This window comes from Photinus pyralis, unplaced genomic scaffold (genome assembly GCF_008802855.1).
Source record: "Photinus pyralis isolate 1611_PpyrPB1 unplaced genomic scaffold, Ppyr1.3 Ppyr1.4_LG2, whole genome shotgun sequence".
Classification (NCBI taxonomy): domain Eukaryota; kingdom Metazoa; phylum Arthropoda; class Insecta; order Coleoptera; family Lampyridae; genus Photinus; species Photinus pyralis.
Window position 1 is genome coordinate 46,579,089 of NW_022170403.1, and position 13,541 is coordinate 46,592,629.

The window sequence follows — 13,541 nt, forward strand, 5'->3', positions numbered from 1 at the left end:
GTTGCCAATCATAAAAATGCAGAAATCCAACTATCCATACAAAAAATTCCCAATTTTTCCCGCCCCAAAAGAAAAATGCGGTTATTCATTATTTTCTCTCTTCCAACCCGCAAGTGTGACCTTTGAAGGATACTAAATACTGAAGTGCCTATGGGTACGTATATAAATGAAGTTTTTCGTACATTTAATATACCACTCTGTGTATATATACGATCTCTTCAACGAACATCTTGTATATCAAACACTATGATATAAGATTTCGTATACAAAGAAAAAACAAGACAACCAGAGAACTTTTTATTTTTCTTTCCAAATGTTCGATTTCAACATAGTTTTATCTACCTTAAATTCTACAACATTAGTAATTCCTTGTTTTGTTGCTATTAGAGCGTTAATAGTGGCCGTATTTAATTTGTTTCTATGGTCAGTTTTTATGTTTTTTAAATCGCTGAATATTCTTTCCACAGAAGCATTCGAAAACGGTAAAACTAAGAGGAAATTAATAACTGTCTTTAAGTTACTAAAAAGCTCAATATTCGCAGCGTTTTTTAAGGCAAATATTTTTTGCCAATACTCCTGTGCATCATATGAAATATTAATACCTAATTTATGTAAGTCCAACAAAGCATGTTCTTTCCATTCATTATCCAATTCTTGAATATCTATAAAATCATTTAAAAATGGAAATCTTTTAACTACAAAATTTAGTGATTTTACTTCAAATCCATATGCAAACCCTGGATCAACAATTTTAATTATTTCAAACACAGGATCACTAAAATCAAATCGAGTTTTTATATCAGTTACAACCTCAATATAAAAATTTAAGCAACTTTTAAAAAACCTTTCAATGTCTTCTCGTGCTACATTAGGATCGTTCTTTAAATTCTGGATGCTTTCAGATGCTTGAATACCAAGGTACAGCTGATCTAATGGAACGAAATTGGTGGGATCAGTATGGTTTAATTTCAAAACGGAACCTTGTTTTCTAATGTACTTAACATCTATAAAATTACTGCACAGTGATTTTAATAGGCTCTCTACTTGAGGTTTTAATTTATGCAATAGGGGCGCTTCTGATTGAAACATTAGATTAAACCCATTTAACAATTCTAAAGTATACGACATAAATTCTAAATATATTTTAGTAAAATGATTTTCGATGGTTTTCAACATGTCATCGTTACTTATTGAAGGATCTGTGAAAGTTAATTCTCTCAAATAAGCCTTAAGTGGATCATACTGTTCCAGTACTCTATCAGTACATTGTTTCATAGACAACCATCTAGTAGTAGCATGTGACAGTATTTTATGAATATCTGTCTTAAAAAACTCTTGAAATTCTCGAAATCTTTCTTGTCGCAAGTGGCTTCTATTAAAATGAGACCCTAAATTTCTAAGTAAATCTTCCACTGAACGTGGAAGTTTCAAACATGCTTTTGATGCACTTAAATGAATCATATGACAAGAACATTTTACACAAACAATGTTTTTTAATTCTGCTTTTAAAAATGAAAAAACTGAATTATTATGTCCAACCATGACATTGGTTGTATCTGAAGAAAACCCAACAAGATTTGTAAGAGGAATATTTTTGCTTACAATTACTTCTTTAAGTGATCTATACAGATCTTCCGCTTTACCTGAACTAATTTCTATCATGTCAAAAAACTTTGTCACAATTTTGCCACTATTTGGATCACAATAAATTACAGTAAACGCACACTGTTTTTTTACTCCAATATCTGTCGTCTCATCCATGATAATAGAAAAAAATGTGCCAGGAATTTGAAGAATAGAGTACAGATCCTCAAAAAAAAACTTTCCCAAACTGTTTGTGATTAAGGCAGTAGCTTTCGTCCTTTTAAGCGATAGTTTTTGTGCTATCTCAGAGTCCGGAAAGATATTTTTGCACAATGGAGCTAAGGTATCCATTAGTGAAAAAGATAAATTATTGGTGGCTAACAAAGCAGATAATTTTAATTCAGCATTTCTGACATTGTCGTCTGTTGGCGAGATTTTATATAAATTTGGGATTTTAGTATTTGTGGATACTTGTTTCATGTTCAAATTGTGCTTTTTGGACAAGCTGTGGCGTAATATTCCAGTTTTGTGGCACATTATTTCCGTTTTACATAAAACGCAGTAACACAAGTCATGTCCACTCTTGTCTGTTCTTCTAGATTTCTTCAGCCAGTTTTGAAATTGTGGTACGCTAAGCCATGATTCACAAAATTTATTCACATACATTCCTTTTTCTCGTTTCTTTTTGGAAGGCTTTTCAACGTTCGAGAACGATTCCTCTTCACTAGTCAGCTCGTGGTTGTCCTATTAAAATGAATTTTAATAACCATGTATAGCAAAGCAATAGATTTTATCACAAATTGCAACTTACCATGGAATCCAAGTCCATTTCGATGGAACTGGAACCCTCCTCCTCGTTTTCATCAGGATCATTCCTTTCTACAGTGTTACACTCACTAGCAGTAGATTTCTAAACACAATGATTAAAACGAATTGTAGATAACAAACATCTTTAAAAATTACCTTAATCAGCCACCTCTCCATTTTAAACAATAAAAGAACAACACAATCATAAACAAACGTTAACCTAACTTGTGGTAAAGTGTTACGCGCTGGCGTGGCGCGGCGCTGCCTTTCGTTCCGCGTGTTTGTGGCTGTGGCTAAACTGCTGTTTATTTTCGATTACCACAGAGTAGGTCTCGTACAAGAACAAGCGACCATTATCACAGAGCAGTTAAAAATGTTGTAATTAATAATTAAAAACTGTACTTAATATTCATCAAAGGTACATAAGCATTTTATATTTTATTTTATAAGTATTTGTCCCATTTCACGAATAAAATGTGAAAAATTCCCCAAATTTCCCCCAACATGATCATTCCCGAAAAAATTCCATGCGGTGGTTAAATATCCCGCCAGTCGGGAAAATTCCCTCACATTGGCAACACTGCAAATAACGTTTGGCAACATTGTAAAAAAAATTCCGAATCTGCCAACTTATTCTCCCAAAAAGTAACTAAATAATAATGAATATAAATCCGTCAAATCTTGATTTAAATTGGCATGCCATTTTCTTCTGTTGATGACGTGCAACGCTATTTATAGCGAAAACCCTATAGCAATGACAGTTTCCAAATTATTTTTGTTACCATAGCATAGGGTTTGTCGTACCAACGCAACGTTCCTATGGTAACTTGTTAAGCAACGATTTTTTGAAAGAACGCGTTTTCTAACTCCATAATATTAAGTGTTTAAGTTTCGGAAGTACGAAAAATATCGTATATACGTTGCGACTGAAGTAGTGGTCTTAATCCCTCAGGTAAATTATGGCCCTCCCTTCGGTCGGGCCATAAACTTTACCTTCGGGATTAAAAGTACGACTTCAGTCCCGCGGTATATAATATACTATTATTGTTAGGCTGAGTATGGATGTCAAAAATCCAAGTTTTCGACATCCAAAAACATGTGCGAGCAACGCAGCACTCGAAAATAATGATTAATTAATTACTTTGTGTTCGGTGTTATTCAAAAATGTAAAAGGAAAACAGTTCATTACCCACACAGCACAAAGACAACCATTGGACGTCTAAGATGTGTTTTTTATGGATATCCATTATCTCTATTAGATATACATAGACGTATAGTGGATGTCCTTTAGACATCCAGATGTCCCACTATATCCAAGAATCTGGATATCCATACAGATCTCCATTAGACGTTAAATGATTATCTCCATTAGATATCTGCCAGTTTTATGAAAGGGGTGAAAAAAGATATCCAGTAATCCTTTTAAATAAAAAATTTCTGATTATAGCAATCTTTATTTTACGAATCTGTAACTTATACACTTCATTGTATTTCTTGATTCTGATTCTTCTTGCTGTAATTAGAAAAAAATTTTTCCTGATAAATAAACATACATGCAACAATAACATACCATTGATTTGAATATCTTGCAGCAGCATGTCTTAACCAATTCTTAATTGAATCAATCACATCTTTTTCTGTAGCACCAACCAAAGATTTATTTCGTTTTACAGCAGCTGAAAGAATTAGATTAATAGAAGTAGGTCCCAAGTGCATAAAGTAATAGGTAAAAACATAATTGCTTATATCGTACATATATTTTAACTTACATAAAATAACTTCTGCTATCTGTAATCCACTGAATGACATTTTCTTTTTCGCTCCCAACCAACTGTAGTTGCCAGCTAATTTATTTGATAGTAATTTTTTCAAAATAATTTTAGTAACCTCATCGACTTTATGTCCACCAAAGCTACTACATTAACTGACCTAAAATAATGTATTAAGTATATAATTCATTCGCCTAGTAATCTCACCATAAATTTTTTTAAATCAGGATTCTCTGTTAATTGCCTTTCCATATTTTGTAAATCTGCTTCCAATTGTAATGGGAACTGATTTTTGATTATCTCCTCAAAATCATTATTTATGTGATCGTCATCAGCTTCTGTTTTGGATGAACTATTGAGATTTTCCTCCAATGCCGAAAGTCGTTGGCTAACTTTGATTAAATGTACCTTTATAAAGGAAAACTCCTTAAATAACTTAGATTTAAAATCTAAAAATTAATAGTGTTACACATAAGAAATCAGCACGTTTAATGTATACCTTCATCAGCGTTAACAGTATATTGGGGTGTAGAACATCGTGACACCGAAGTCGTTGGTGTTTGTGATTGTAACTCCCGCAACGCCCTCAAAGAAGATACTGTAGAATAATTTATTAGATATTTAGAATTTTAATAAAAAGCTAAACAAATACCTGGTGCCTCAATTTGGTCCAATTTTTGGATACCAGAGCTAGATTGGTTTTCCAAAACTATGTCTTGACTATTATCTAAAAATACATGTTGTACAAAATCTATTGCAATCTTATAATTTCTTTACCTTTTACTGCCTGGAGTTGTCTGGAGCGTTTTGGTGGTTGTGGATATTCCAATATGCGCTCATCAGTAGCGTCCGAGGCTTCGGACTCTTCTTCGCTGGAAGAACTCGTTTTCTTCTTTTTTTTCTGTCTTCTAACTTCTTTAGATAATTCGGTGTCGGTATTTAAATCAGATTGATCTTCAGCGGATAATGGTAAGCTGTCAATTGGAAGGACATCATCATTTACAAGTTTGTCATCATTAATCCCAAACTTTTCTTGATCTTCATTGTTCGAGACATCCAGCATACATATAAAAGAGCCTTCGGAATCGTATCCATCAATTCGTTCCTCATCAGGATCAATACAGCTATTTGCGATTAGTTGAATACTGCGTTGCTCATCGTTGTTTACGATGGCTTGAGCTACATGTGATGCGCAGTTCTTTTTAGCTACATTATGTATTATGCGATTTAACTGCCGTTTGGAAAGACCCAAAAGACATTTCTCTGGCAATTCTTTAGAATCAGACATACTCAATATACAGCCGATTATTCTGCCATAATTACAGCGAAATCCAATTTCTAACAAAAAATATGGGAAATGAAGAAATCAAGTATTAAGCGGCCCATACACGATCAATAATAACAATATTTCTAAATATTGACAATAATTTTGAGATTGCCTCTTTGGTATTGATGGTTTGACTAAGGGTATTGAAGTAAAATTCTTGCAATTTTGAAATACAGCCATTAGTATGAATTATGTAGATCATATCGACTGGTTTCACAATATTATTGATCATGTACGGGCCGCTTTCTGCCATTAATATTTTACCTCGTGTTTTACTCACCTGTTAATAAAATATCCCGCTTGTAATAAATGTTAACACCGATACAAATACATACGATTGCAAAATAAAAACACACTCACAGTAACCTCTAAAGCTAAACCAACAAGATTTACAAAATGGCGTTGTAGTTAACATTTATTCCATATATATAAGAGAAGTATATGGATAAACGAGTGGACACGCCTATCGCCAACGTTAGTGGATGGAAATATACTTCTGTCATTAGTTGGAACTAGGCGCTAATGCGCTTGCCTGTTATTATGTAGTGTTATTTACCAAGCATTTACTCCAGTTTGACATAACGGATTGAGGTTAAATTGTTTGTTTTGTTTATGAGTTATTGAACTTTTGTTTAATTTTAATAGTAAAGAAGCCTTTCGTAGTTATATAAATCAGTATACGTAAAGGAATACCTAATGTTTGGCAATTTTAGTGTGTTCATTACTTAGAAATAAAGAAATGCAGGTACTTGTGGGAAAGTGGATTCTTCGGTTTCATGGCACAAGTAAGTTACAATGCAATTATCTGCAATCAATTAATTTATGCCATACTTGTTATTAGATTCCCAAGTGAAAAAAGCAACAAGAATCGGTGACTGCAAGCATGTGAACTATCGGAATTCGATGATGTAAAAAGAAGGTTGTGTTCTCGTCATTTTAACCGCTATGACTGCATTGATTTGGATGCACGCAAGCATGATGGGGGCACGAAGTTATATGGGGGTCACACTTAACACCTAAAAGATTTCCAACTCGACAATGTTAATTTTATTTTAAAATCAGTAAATGTCTTTAATTTAATTGTGTTTCTTTGAACATTGGTAATGTATCACTTTGTAATAGCTGATGCGAACTTATCCAATTTCATGTTATATTCAAGATATAATCCCTATAGGTATATTATTTCAATTGCAATTTAAGTTTCTAAATCGTTACAAAGTTTGCCTTCGAAGTTGAAGGGTGTAACCGTAAACAAACTCCGCTGAGGAAGCTCGAAAGTTCTCTGTGAAAATGCTACAGTTTCCAAGCAGAACGATACAGAGTACCTTGAACCAGAACGCACTGGGTGGCACGTGAGCGCTGATTTGAGTTGGCAGTGAAATCATTCAAGTAGGCCATTGAGTGCAAGTCCCGAATCCTTGTGTGCCGAAAACAATGTTGAGGGCACAAAAAAGGGAAGATTCAAATTGTCTGATCGGTGAAGATGCTAGTAGGGGAATCGAAGCGATATAGTCAACAGGTAAGAAACGCTTCGGCGGCGATTGGTCTTGGGAGGGCGTGCCTCGGCCAGCTAGTAGGTATACTTATCTAAAGACATCACAGGATCAGACAATAGTGATAGGAGTCGGCAGGTGGAATGGGGCCAATGTGGTGAATATGAACCTGCATGAAGCGAATAGAAGTCTCGGTGAAGTTTCCGAATGGTGCGTGGTTGTGTTTACATATGGTAATTGCACACAATAATGGTTTAATAAAATTTTAACCCTATTTTCGAGTTATAGGTTATGACATTTGAAATTGGCGCTACTTAAAAGTAGGCGGAGAGAAGTAAATAATTACTTGGGGAGTTTGCGCATAAATACAGAGTTGAGGACTAAGGAATAGGGCAGCTCTCTTTTATGGCGAACAATTTGCACATTGCAATCATAGGCGGTTATCCAAATCTCTTACTTATTATTGCTCAACTGGCGAACGAATTTAGAACTTGTTTGCGCATTACGTCATCGGGTGACAAATTTAAATTTTGTTGTCGCTTGTCGCCAATGAATATTAAGAGAGATTTACACAGTAACATTTGTTGTTGTAAAGTGCATAACAAATGTGGCACAGGAAATGAATTGAATAGGATGTTTAGTTTTTCACCGAGTTCGCACTATGATATGAATGAGTCGATTTCGGGAAGGTCTCTTATCAAAAGTTGATCAGGGATAAAAATGTTTCATCGTTCGTTTTAGTGCACACTTTAGAGGTAGCTCTTATGACTAATTTCTCCAAGATGACCATTCCAAGTGAGAAGTGTAAGTTATTGAGCGATGAGACTTGGCAAAGAATAATAACAAATTATCATAAATTATACTTTATTACAATTCAAATTAAATTATCCTTAACGAAGACCATAAAATGCATACACGAGGAGGTCATAACTTAGCCTTTAATATCGAGGGTTGTAAAATACGTACATTTTAGTTGCTTATGTAATCTAGAGGGGCCAGACTAGTAACAACATTATTTAACAATTTTTACAAACTTTCTTTTCCTCGTATTTGACTGTTCTTTAATATAACGATTTAATTTTCGAATTCTAAAATACAATTTACACCTAAAAAACAGTTTTTTGGCATCAAGACTAACATCTACATTTTCAGAATGTTCTATTAAGTTTTTTATATAATTAATTTGAATTTTTAAAGAATTTCCATTTATTGCATCAAAAATCGCATTTAGCTGCCTACAATTTTCAAGAAAGTTATTTGTGGGTTTCATTAAACCGCCTTCAGACACGTGGTTAAGCCACGAAGATGAACAATCGCTGGAATCTGGAATGAATCCCAGAGTCTCCTTTTTTCTTAATTTGAAAACTACATATCCCGCTAAGTTTTCTAATCCGTCACATTGCAGTTGAGTCAGCTCATCTACTGAAGAAATTTCATCTGTTGTACCTTCGTCGTACCTATCTACATTTACTTTTAATGTACTTAACATTTGCCCAGTAACTGTTTTTACATTATCTATATCGTCACAAATATTTTTTAATGTATGTAGGTTCTCAATTATAATATTTGGTGCATCTACTGCCTGTTCTACATTTGAAGAGTTAGAAATGATTTCATCATTTCGTCCTAAAACGTAATTCCTTAATCGATATTTAAATTGTAAAGCAGTGGGATGGTCGTAGAGACCACCAATTGATCTAACTATTGAAAAAAAACCTTCTAACGGATCTTGGTTTAAGCGGTAAGTTAATAAATATTTTGCATTGAAATCTGTCTTAAGATCATTAAGCAATAATTTTAATGACGTATTCCCTATTATAATACCTTTTTGAAAAGGCAATAATGCTTTAGAATCAATTTTTCTTAAGCTAAGCATTGTATTCGACATGTCATCTATAATTTTGTTTTGATCATACAAGGACAAACCATAAGCCTTCATTCTATTTCGAGAATCACATTCGGGAACTTTTGAATTAAACACATCAAACCAATCATTTGTAATTTTGAGTAAGTGTGAGCATTCTAAAAAGCTATCACTTCGACTTAAACCTAAAGAACCTAATCTTTCAACGGCTTTTGCTATGGTGTGTGAAAACAATTTCGTTGCTAATTTTACCTTTTGCCGTTGTGGACCTTTGACTGTTAAAAAACTCTCATCGATTTTATGAGAAATGCGTAAGTCTAAATTTTTGTTGTTTTCCAAAAGTTCTACAATAGGTTTTGTGTTAACAATTTTGCCATTCAACAGGAAACCTGTATCAATGAAATGATTCCTTAAAAGTTTTATCATATGAGGCGCGTCCGCAAATACATAAATATTTTTTTTCGTTGCTGGATTTTCAAACCACGTCTTATTTTCTGAAATATTTAGCGATGTCCAAAGACCCCTGTTGCTACCTCCTAGATCTGAGTTTATCGCATACACTGGATAACCAATGTGCTCAAGATTTTTAATAATTTCGAATAGTAGTTCTTTAGTTATCTTGCAGTCGAAATCATAAAATATCGGTTGCTTCCAGTTTCCAAATAGACCTCGAGCCATAATTACTTGAACATATTTTGATGGGCTTAATGTTGTATCACTTTTTCTTTCGTACTCGAAACCAGCTTGAATTTTCATTTCATCAAACAGCACAACGCAAGCTTTGTCCATTTTGGATAGAGAATTATTTTCCATTAGCCTTAGTATTATAGTTAAGATACCTAAAAGAGATTATTTCAATGTTTAGAATATTTAGTTATAAAACCATGTACTAAATTTTACAATTGCTATAAAATACCTGGCTTGACGTCAATTTTCTCTGCCCACCGCCTTAATGTAGAAAGCCCTGGGAGTGGATAACCTCTTTTTCTCAATAAACGATAAGAGCGTGGTCCTGCTGAGAATAAGGATATTGAAGAAGCAATGTCTTCTACTCTCCATAATATGCGACTACTTGTGGATTTTAGTTTTCGTAGTTGACCATTCGTAAAAATTTTTTCCACTAATTGCAATTCTGCGGTTTTCTTTGCAAGCATACGTCTATCAGTTTCCGATTCGCGTTCAGCTTTAATTAGTTTTGCATTGACCATTTCCAATTCTTTGTTTTGATTTAGAAAATTGTTGTCCATTAATTGTAATTCTGCAGTTTTTTGGGCAAGCCTACTCTTTAATGCTTCAGATTCTTCTTCAACTTTTGTTAGTTTCTTCTTAATCAGCTCTAATTCTACGTTTTGTTTTAAAATGGCACTTTTAAATGTAATACAATCTTTGCAAGAATGTTGGGAACTAAAAATATATACGAGAAATTTTATAAGTAGGGATATATTAGAGCAAGAATTTCATTACCATTTCTTCCATTGTAGAAATCTTACTTTCTGAAGCTATTTGATCTTGAGACGAGTCTTGAGACCGTTCATCCTGATACTTGCATGTATCCAAGCTTTCATCTTCACTTTCATTTAATTTTGGTAAATTTACAGAAGGAATGGCATCATTTTTTAAACACCATAAATGCCGTGGGTAATTTTGTAGCTTTTCTCTTAAACGATAATCACTTTCCACAAAATGTTCAGAACAAATTCTAGAATTTTCGACTTTAAATTTACGTTTTTTGTTGCAAACACGCACCCATTCATCACAAATATGTGTCAGTCTAGGAAAACGAAAATACCGACAATTTAAATTAAAAGTATAGCTGTTTCTGTTGGAATTATTTGTACAACTCATCACCGCACAATACACCATGTCGCTTACTTTCAAATAGAACGACACGCAAATCGCTACTGTCAAGCTGTCATTATGGCATGATACTATTATCATGTTACCAGTAATTCGTTTGTCACCCAGTGACGTCATTATAGATGCGCTCGCGTGCGCATGAGCATATCTGATTATTATAGTATCATGCTACACCCGTAACTAAGGTGTAATTTATGCTGTTATCGAGAGGTCGACGAAAAAGGCCTTTTTTCGCACACATTTGAGTGTTTAAAACGGAGATTGTGATTCAGGTATAATAAAAAAGTGTTTTGAATTTTTTAGGGGTATTTTACTTTTTTCGGGACCTTTTTATGAACATTTCGATTCTAATCGTCATCTCAGTATCTGCGCCGAGATCTGCGCACAATCGCGTTCGATTTTTTACGCGTGGTTATTTGGGTAAAACCACCTTCAATTTCCTATCATTTAAAAATGTATGCGATTTTTTACGAAAATCGATGTTTGGGTCCCTAAAAAAGTCACGTAGGGACCTCAAATCTCCGTCAAACTTTTGCACTCACTCCCGTAGTTTAATAATAATAATAATAATAATAATGTTTATTGTGAAAAACACAAATGGTAGGAGTTCAGCCAAAGCTGTTCTTCCACTCCACCAGCAAGTACAGATACATTAAACTAACTTAATTTTAAGTGCAATATAAAAGAAAGAAGATAAACTATAATAACAGGAAGATAACTTACAAATAATGTTAAATAGATATAAATGAAATAGTTACGTATAATATCGTTGAGTCAAAGTTATTCAATGGTACAATTCAATCATTTGCGGTTTCAGATTATTTTTAAAAAAATTCTTACTCTTAATGTCTCTCCCTTGAATATATTTATTTAACAAAGTGGGCGCTACTACTGAGTAGCTACATTCATATTTTGAAGTTCTATGGGCTGGAATATTGTACAAATGTTTGAACCTTGTATTCACGCTATGCAAATCAGATCGCAAAATCAACTGGCTGTATAAGTAACCTGGACTTTTATTTACAAGTAGATTATATAAAAACCTAACGTATTGTAAACAAAACGTTTCTTCCATTTTTAAGATTGAGTTTTTGTAATAATATGGCGTAACATGTGCACTATAGTTAATACTAAAAGAGTAATGTAAACAAGTGTTTTGTAACATTTGAATTTTGTTCCTATACACCTTTGTAAGAAAACTGTAATATACAATGCTGCAGTAATTGAAGTTACTCATAACTAGGCTTGTGGCTAAAGACCATTTCAATGAAGACGACAACACCTTTTTTAAATTTATAAATATATTTGAACTTCGCAAAAGATACCTGCAACATTTTAGATACGTGTTTTTCAAAATTTAAATGTTTATCAAACCACACCCCCAGATTCTTCCCTGAAGTATTCGTAGAACAAGTCAAGAGTAATTACAGTTTATTAGAATACTTTATTATTTAAGAGAACGGAAAACGCGTGTTTATATACGTTTTACATAATTCGAACTGTCATCCCAAAATCAGAGCCGCCTACTTGTATTAGGTGTGTTACATCTACATCACTCCTCCCCGCTAAGATGAAATGTCCAGGACTCCAGGTTATGCATGCTTGGCCAGGACTGCCATCACGAAGTCTTTGTACTTTTCGGGCAGTTTTCCTGCTGTAGTGCGATGTGGGCGATCGTTGACGTATGGCTGAATTTGTACTTCTTCTGAGAATTCTCCATCGGCATCGTCGAATGAGCCTGTCATGCGGCTTTCGTTTGGATCATCTTGTGGAAGAGGGCTTTCAAGGACCTGATTGTTCTGACACGAATAGGAATTACAATCAAAGTCGTCGTAATGATCGGTTTCATTGTCCTGATGAATTGGTGACACTCGTCGTTGCAGTTGATTCTTGTGCGCCTTAATGATTCGGTCCTTCACGTTGATTAGGAAATTTGTTTCTCCCAGTTGCTTTAGGATAACTCCTGGATGCCACATCCAGTCATTGCCATGGTGCATCTGATAGTAAACTGTCTCTCCGATGCCAAATGTTCGTGCTTTCGCTCCGTGGTGTCTGTTGAACTGTTGAGCCATCTTTACATTAGGATCACCTTTTCCGTCTGACCGTTCGAGCAAAAGATCGAATTTCGAAGGCATTTTGCGTCCCGTCATGAGTTCAAACGGTGATTTATTGTTGAACGCATTAGATGGAGTTCGGCGATAGCTGCTCAGGAAGATCCTAAGATGAGAGTCGATGCCACCATCCGTCCCTTCAAGTTTTCGCAAAGCCGTCTTGAGAGTGTCAACGAACTTTTCCGCCCTTCCGTTCGACTGTGGATGATAAGCAGCTGAGGTGATGTGCTGAATGCCTTCCGCCATACAAAATTTTTTAAAAGTTTCTGGTATGAATTGTGGTCCGTTGTCCGAAACGATCGTTTTGCAAGGACCCCAGTGAGCGAATATTTCAGCCATTGCCTTGACCGTTTTCTCCGCCGTGGTTGAACGCATCCGAATGACCTCCGGCCAACTGCTAAAAGCATCCACTACGACAAGGAAGTAGTCACCTTCCATTGGACCTGCAAAATCGATGTGCAATCGTTGCCACGGTGCTTCAGGTTTCGGCCATGGGTGTAAAACTTCTTTAATAGGCGATTTTGCGTTTTCAGCACACTGCTTACATCGCTTGACGAATGTTGTGATTTGATCGTTGATTCCGGGTCAGAAACACTTCTCGCGAGCTAGTGATTGCATGCGTGTTGCACCCGGATGCCCAATGTGAAGTTCTTCAAGTATCTTCTGCTGTTGACTCGTAGGAATGACAGGTCTTTCGTCGAGAAAGATGCAACCGTTGATTATCCTCAG

At 34.8% G+C, this 13,541-nt stretch overlaps 3 protein-coding genes and 1 long non-coding RNA gene across 4 annotated transcripts; all 4 read right to left on the reverse strand.

The window, feature by feature from the left end:
- Positions 1 to 9: 9 nt before the first annotated feature.
- Positions 10 to 2,967, reverse strand: LOC116164940. Its single transcript, XM_031479201.1, has 3 exons — positions 2,548 to 2,967; positions 2,396 to 2,494; positions 10 to 2,328 (listed from the first exon to the last, which is right to left on the reverse strand). Exons 1-3 carry the CDS (start codon positions 2,566 to 2,568, stop codon positions 298 to 300), a joined length of 2,151 nt encoding a protein of 716 aa, XP_031335061.1. The 5' UTR covers positions 2,569 to 2,967; the 3' UTR covers positions 10 to 297.
- Positions 2,968 to 3,825: 858 nt separating this feature from the next.
- On the reverse strand, positions 3,826 to 4,305 carry LOC116165042. Its single transcript, XR_004144064.1, has 3 exons — positions 4,161 to 4,305; positions 3,962 to 4,067; positions 3,826 to 3,904 (listed from the first exon to the last, which is right to left on the reverse strand). It is a non-coding gene; the product is annotated as an uncharacterized LOC116165042 (long non-coding RNA).
- Positions 4,306 to 4,326: 21 nt separating this feature from the next.
- Positions 4,327 to 5,901, reverse strand: LOC116165043. Its single transcript, XM_031479312.1, has 5 exons — positions 5,768 to 5,901; positions 4,938 to 5,498; positions 4,813 to 4,887; positions 4,660 to 4,758; positions 4,327 to 4,609 (listed from the first exon to the last, which is right to left on the reverse strand). The coding sequence occupies exons 2-5, from the start codon at positions 5,446 to 5,448 to the stop codon at positions 4,347 to 4,349; spliced, it is 948 nt and encodes a 315-aa protein (XP_031335172.1). The 5' UTR covers positions 5,449 to 5,498; positions 5,768 to 5,901; the 3' UTR covers positions 4,327 to 4,346.
- A 6,392-nt stretch (positions 5,902 to 12,293) lies between these two features.
- On the reverse strand, positions 12,294 to 13,250 carry LOC116164056 (uncharacterized protein K02A2.6-like). Its single transcript, XM_031478184.1, has one exon. It carries the CDS (start codon positions 13,248 to 13,250, stop codon positions 12,294 to 12,296), a length of 957 nt encoding a protein of 318 aa, XP_031334044.1.
- Positions 13,251 to 13,541: the final 291 nt, after the last annotated feature.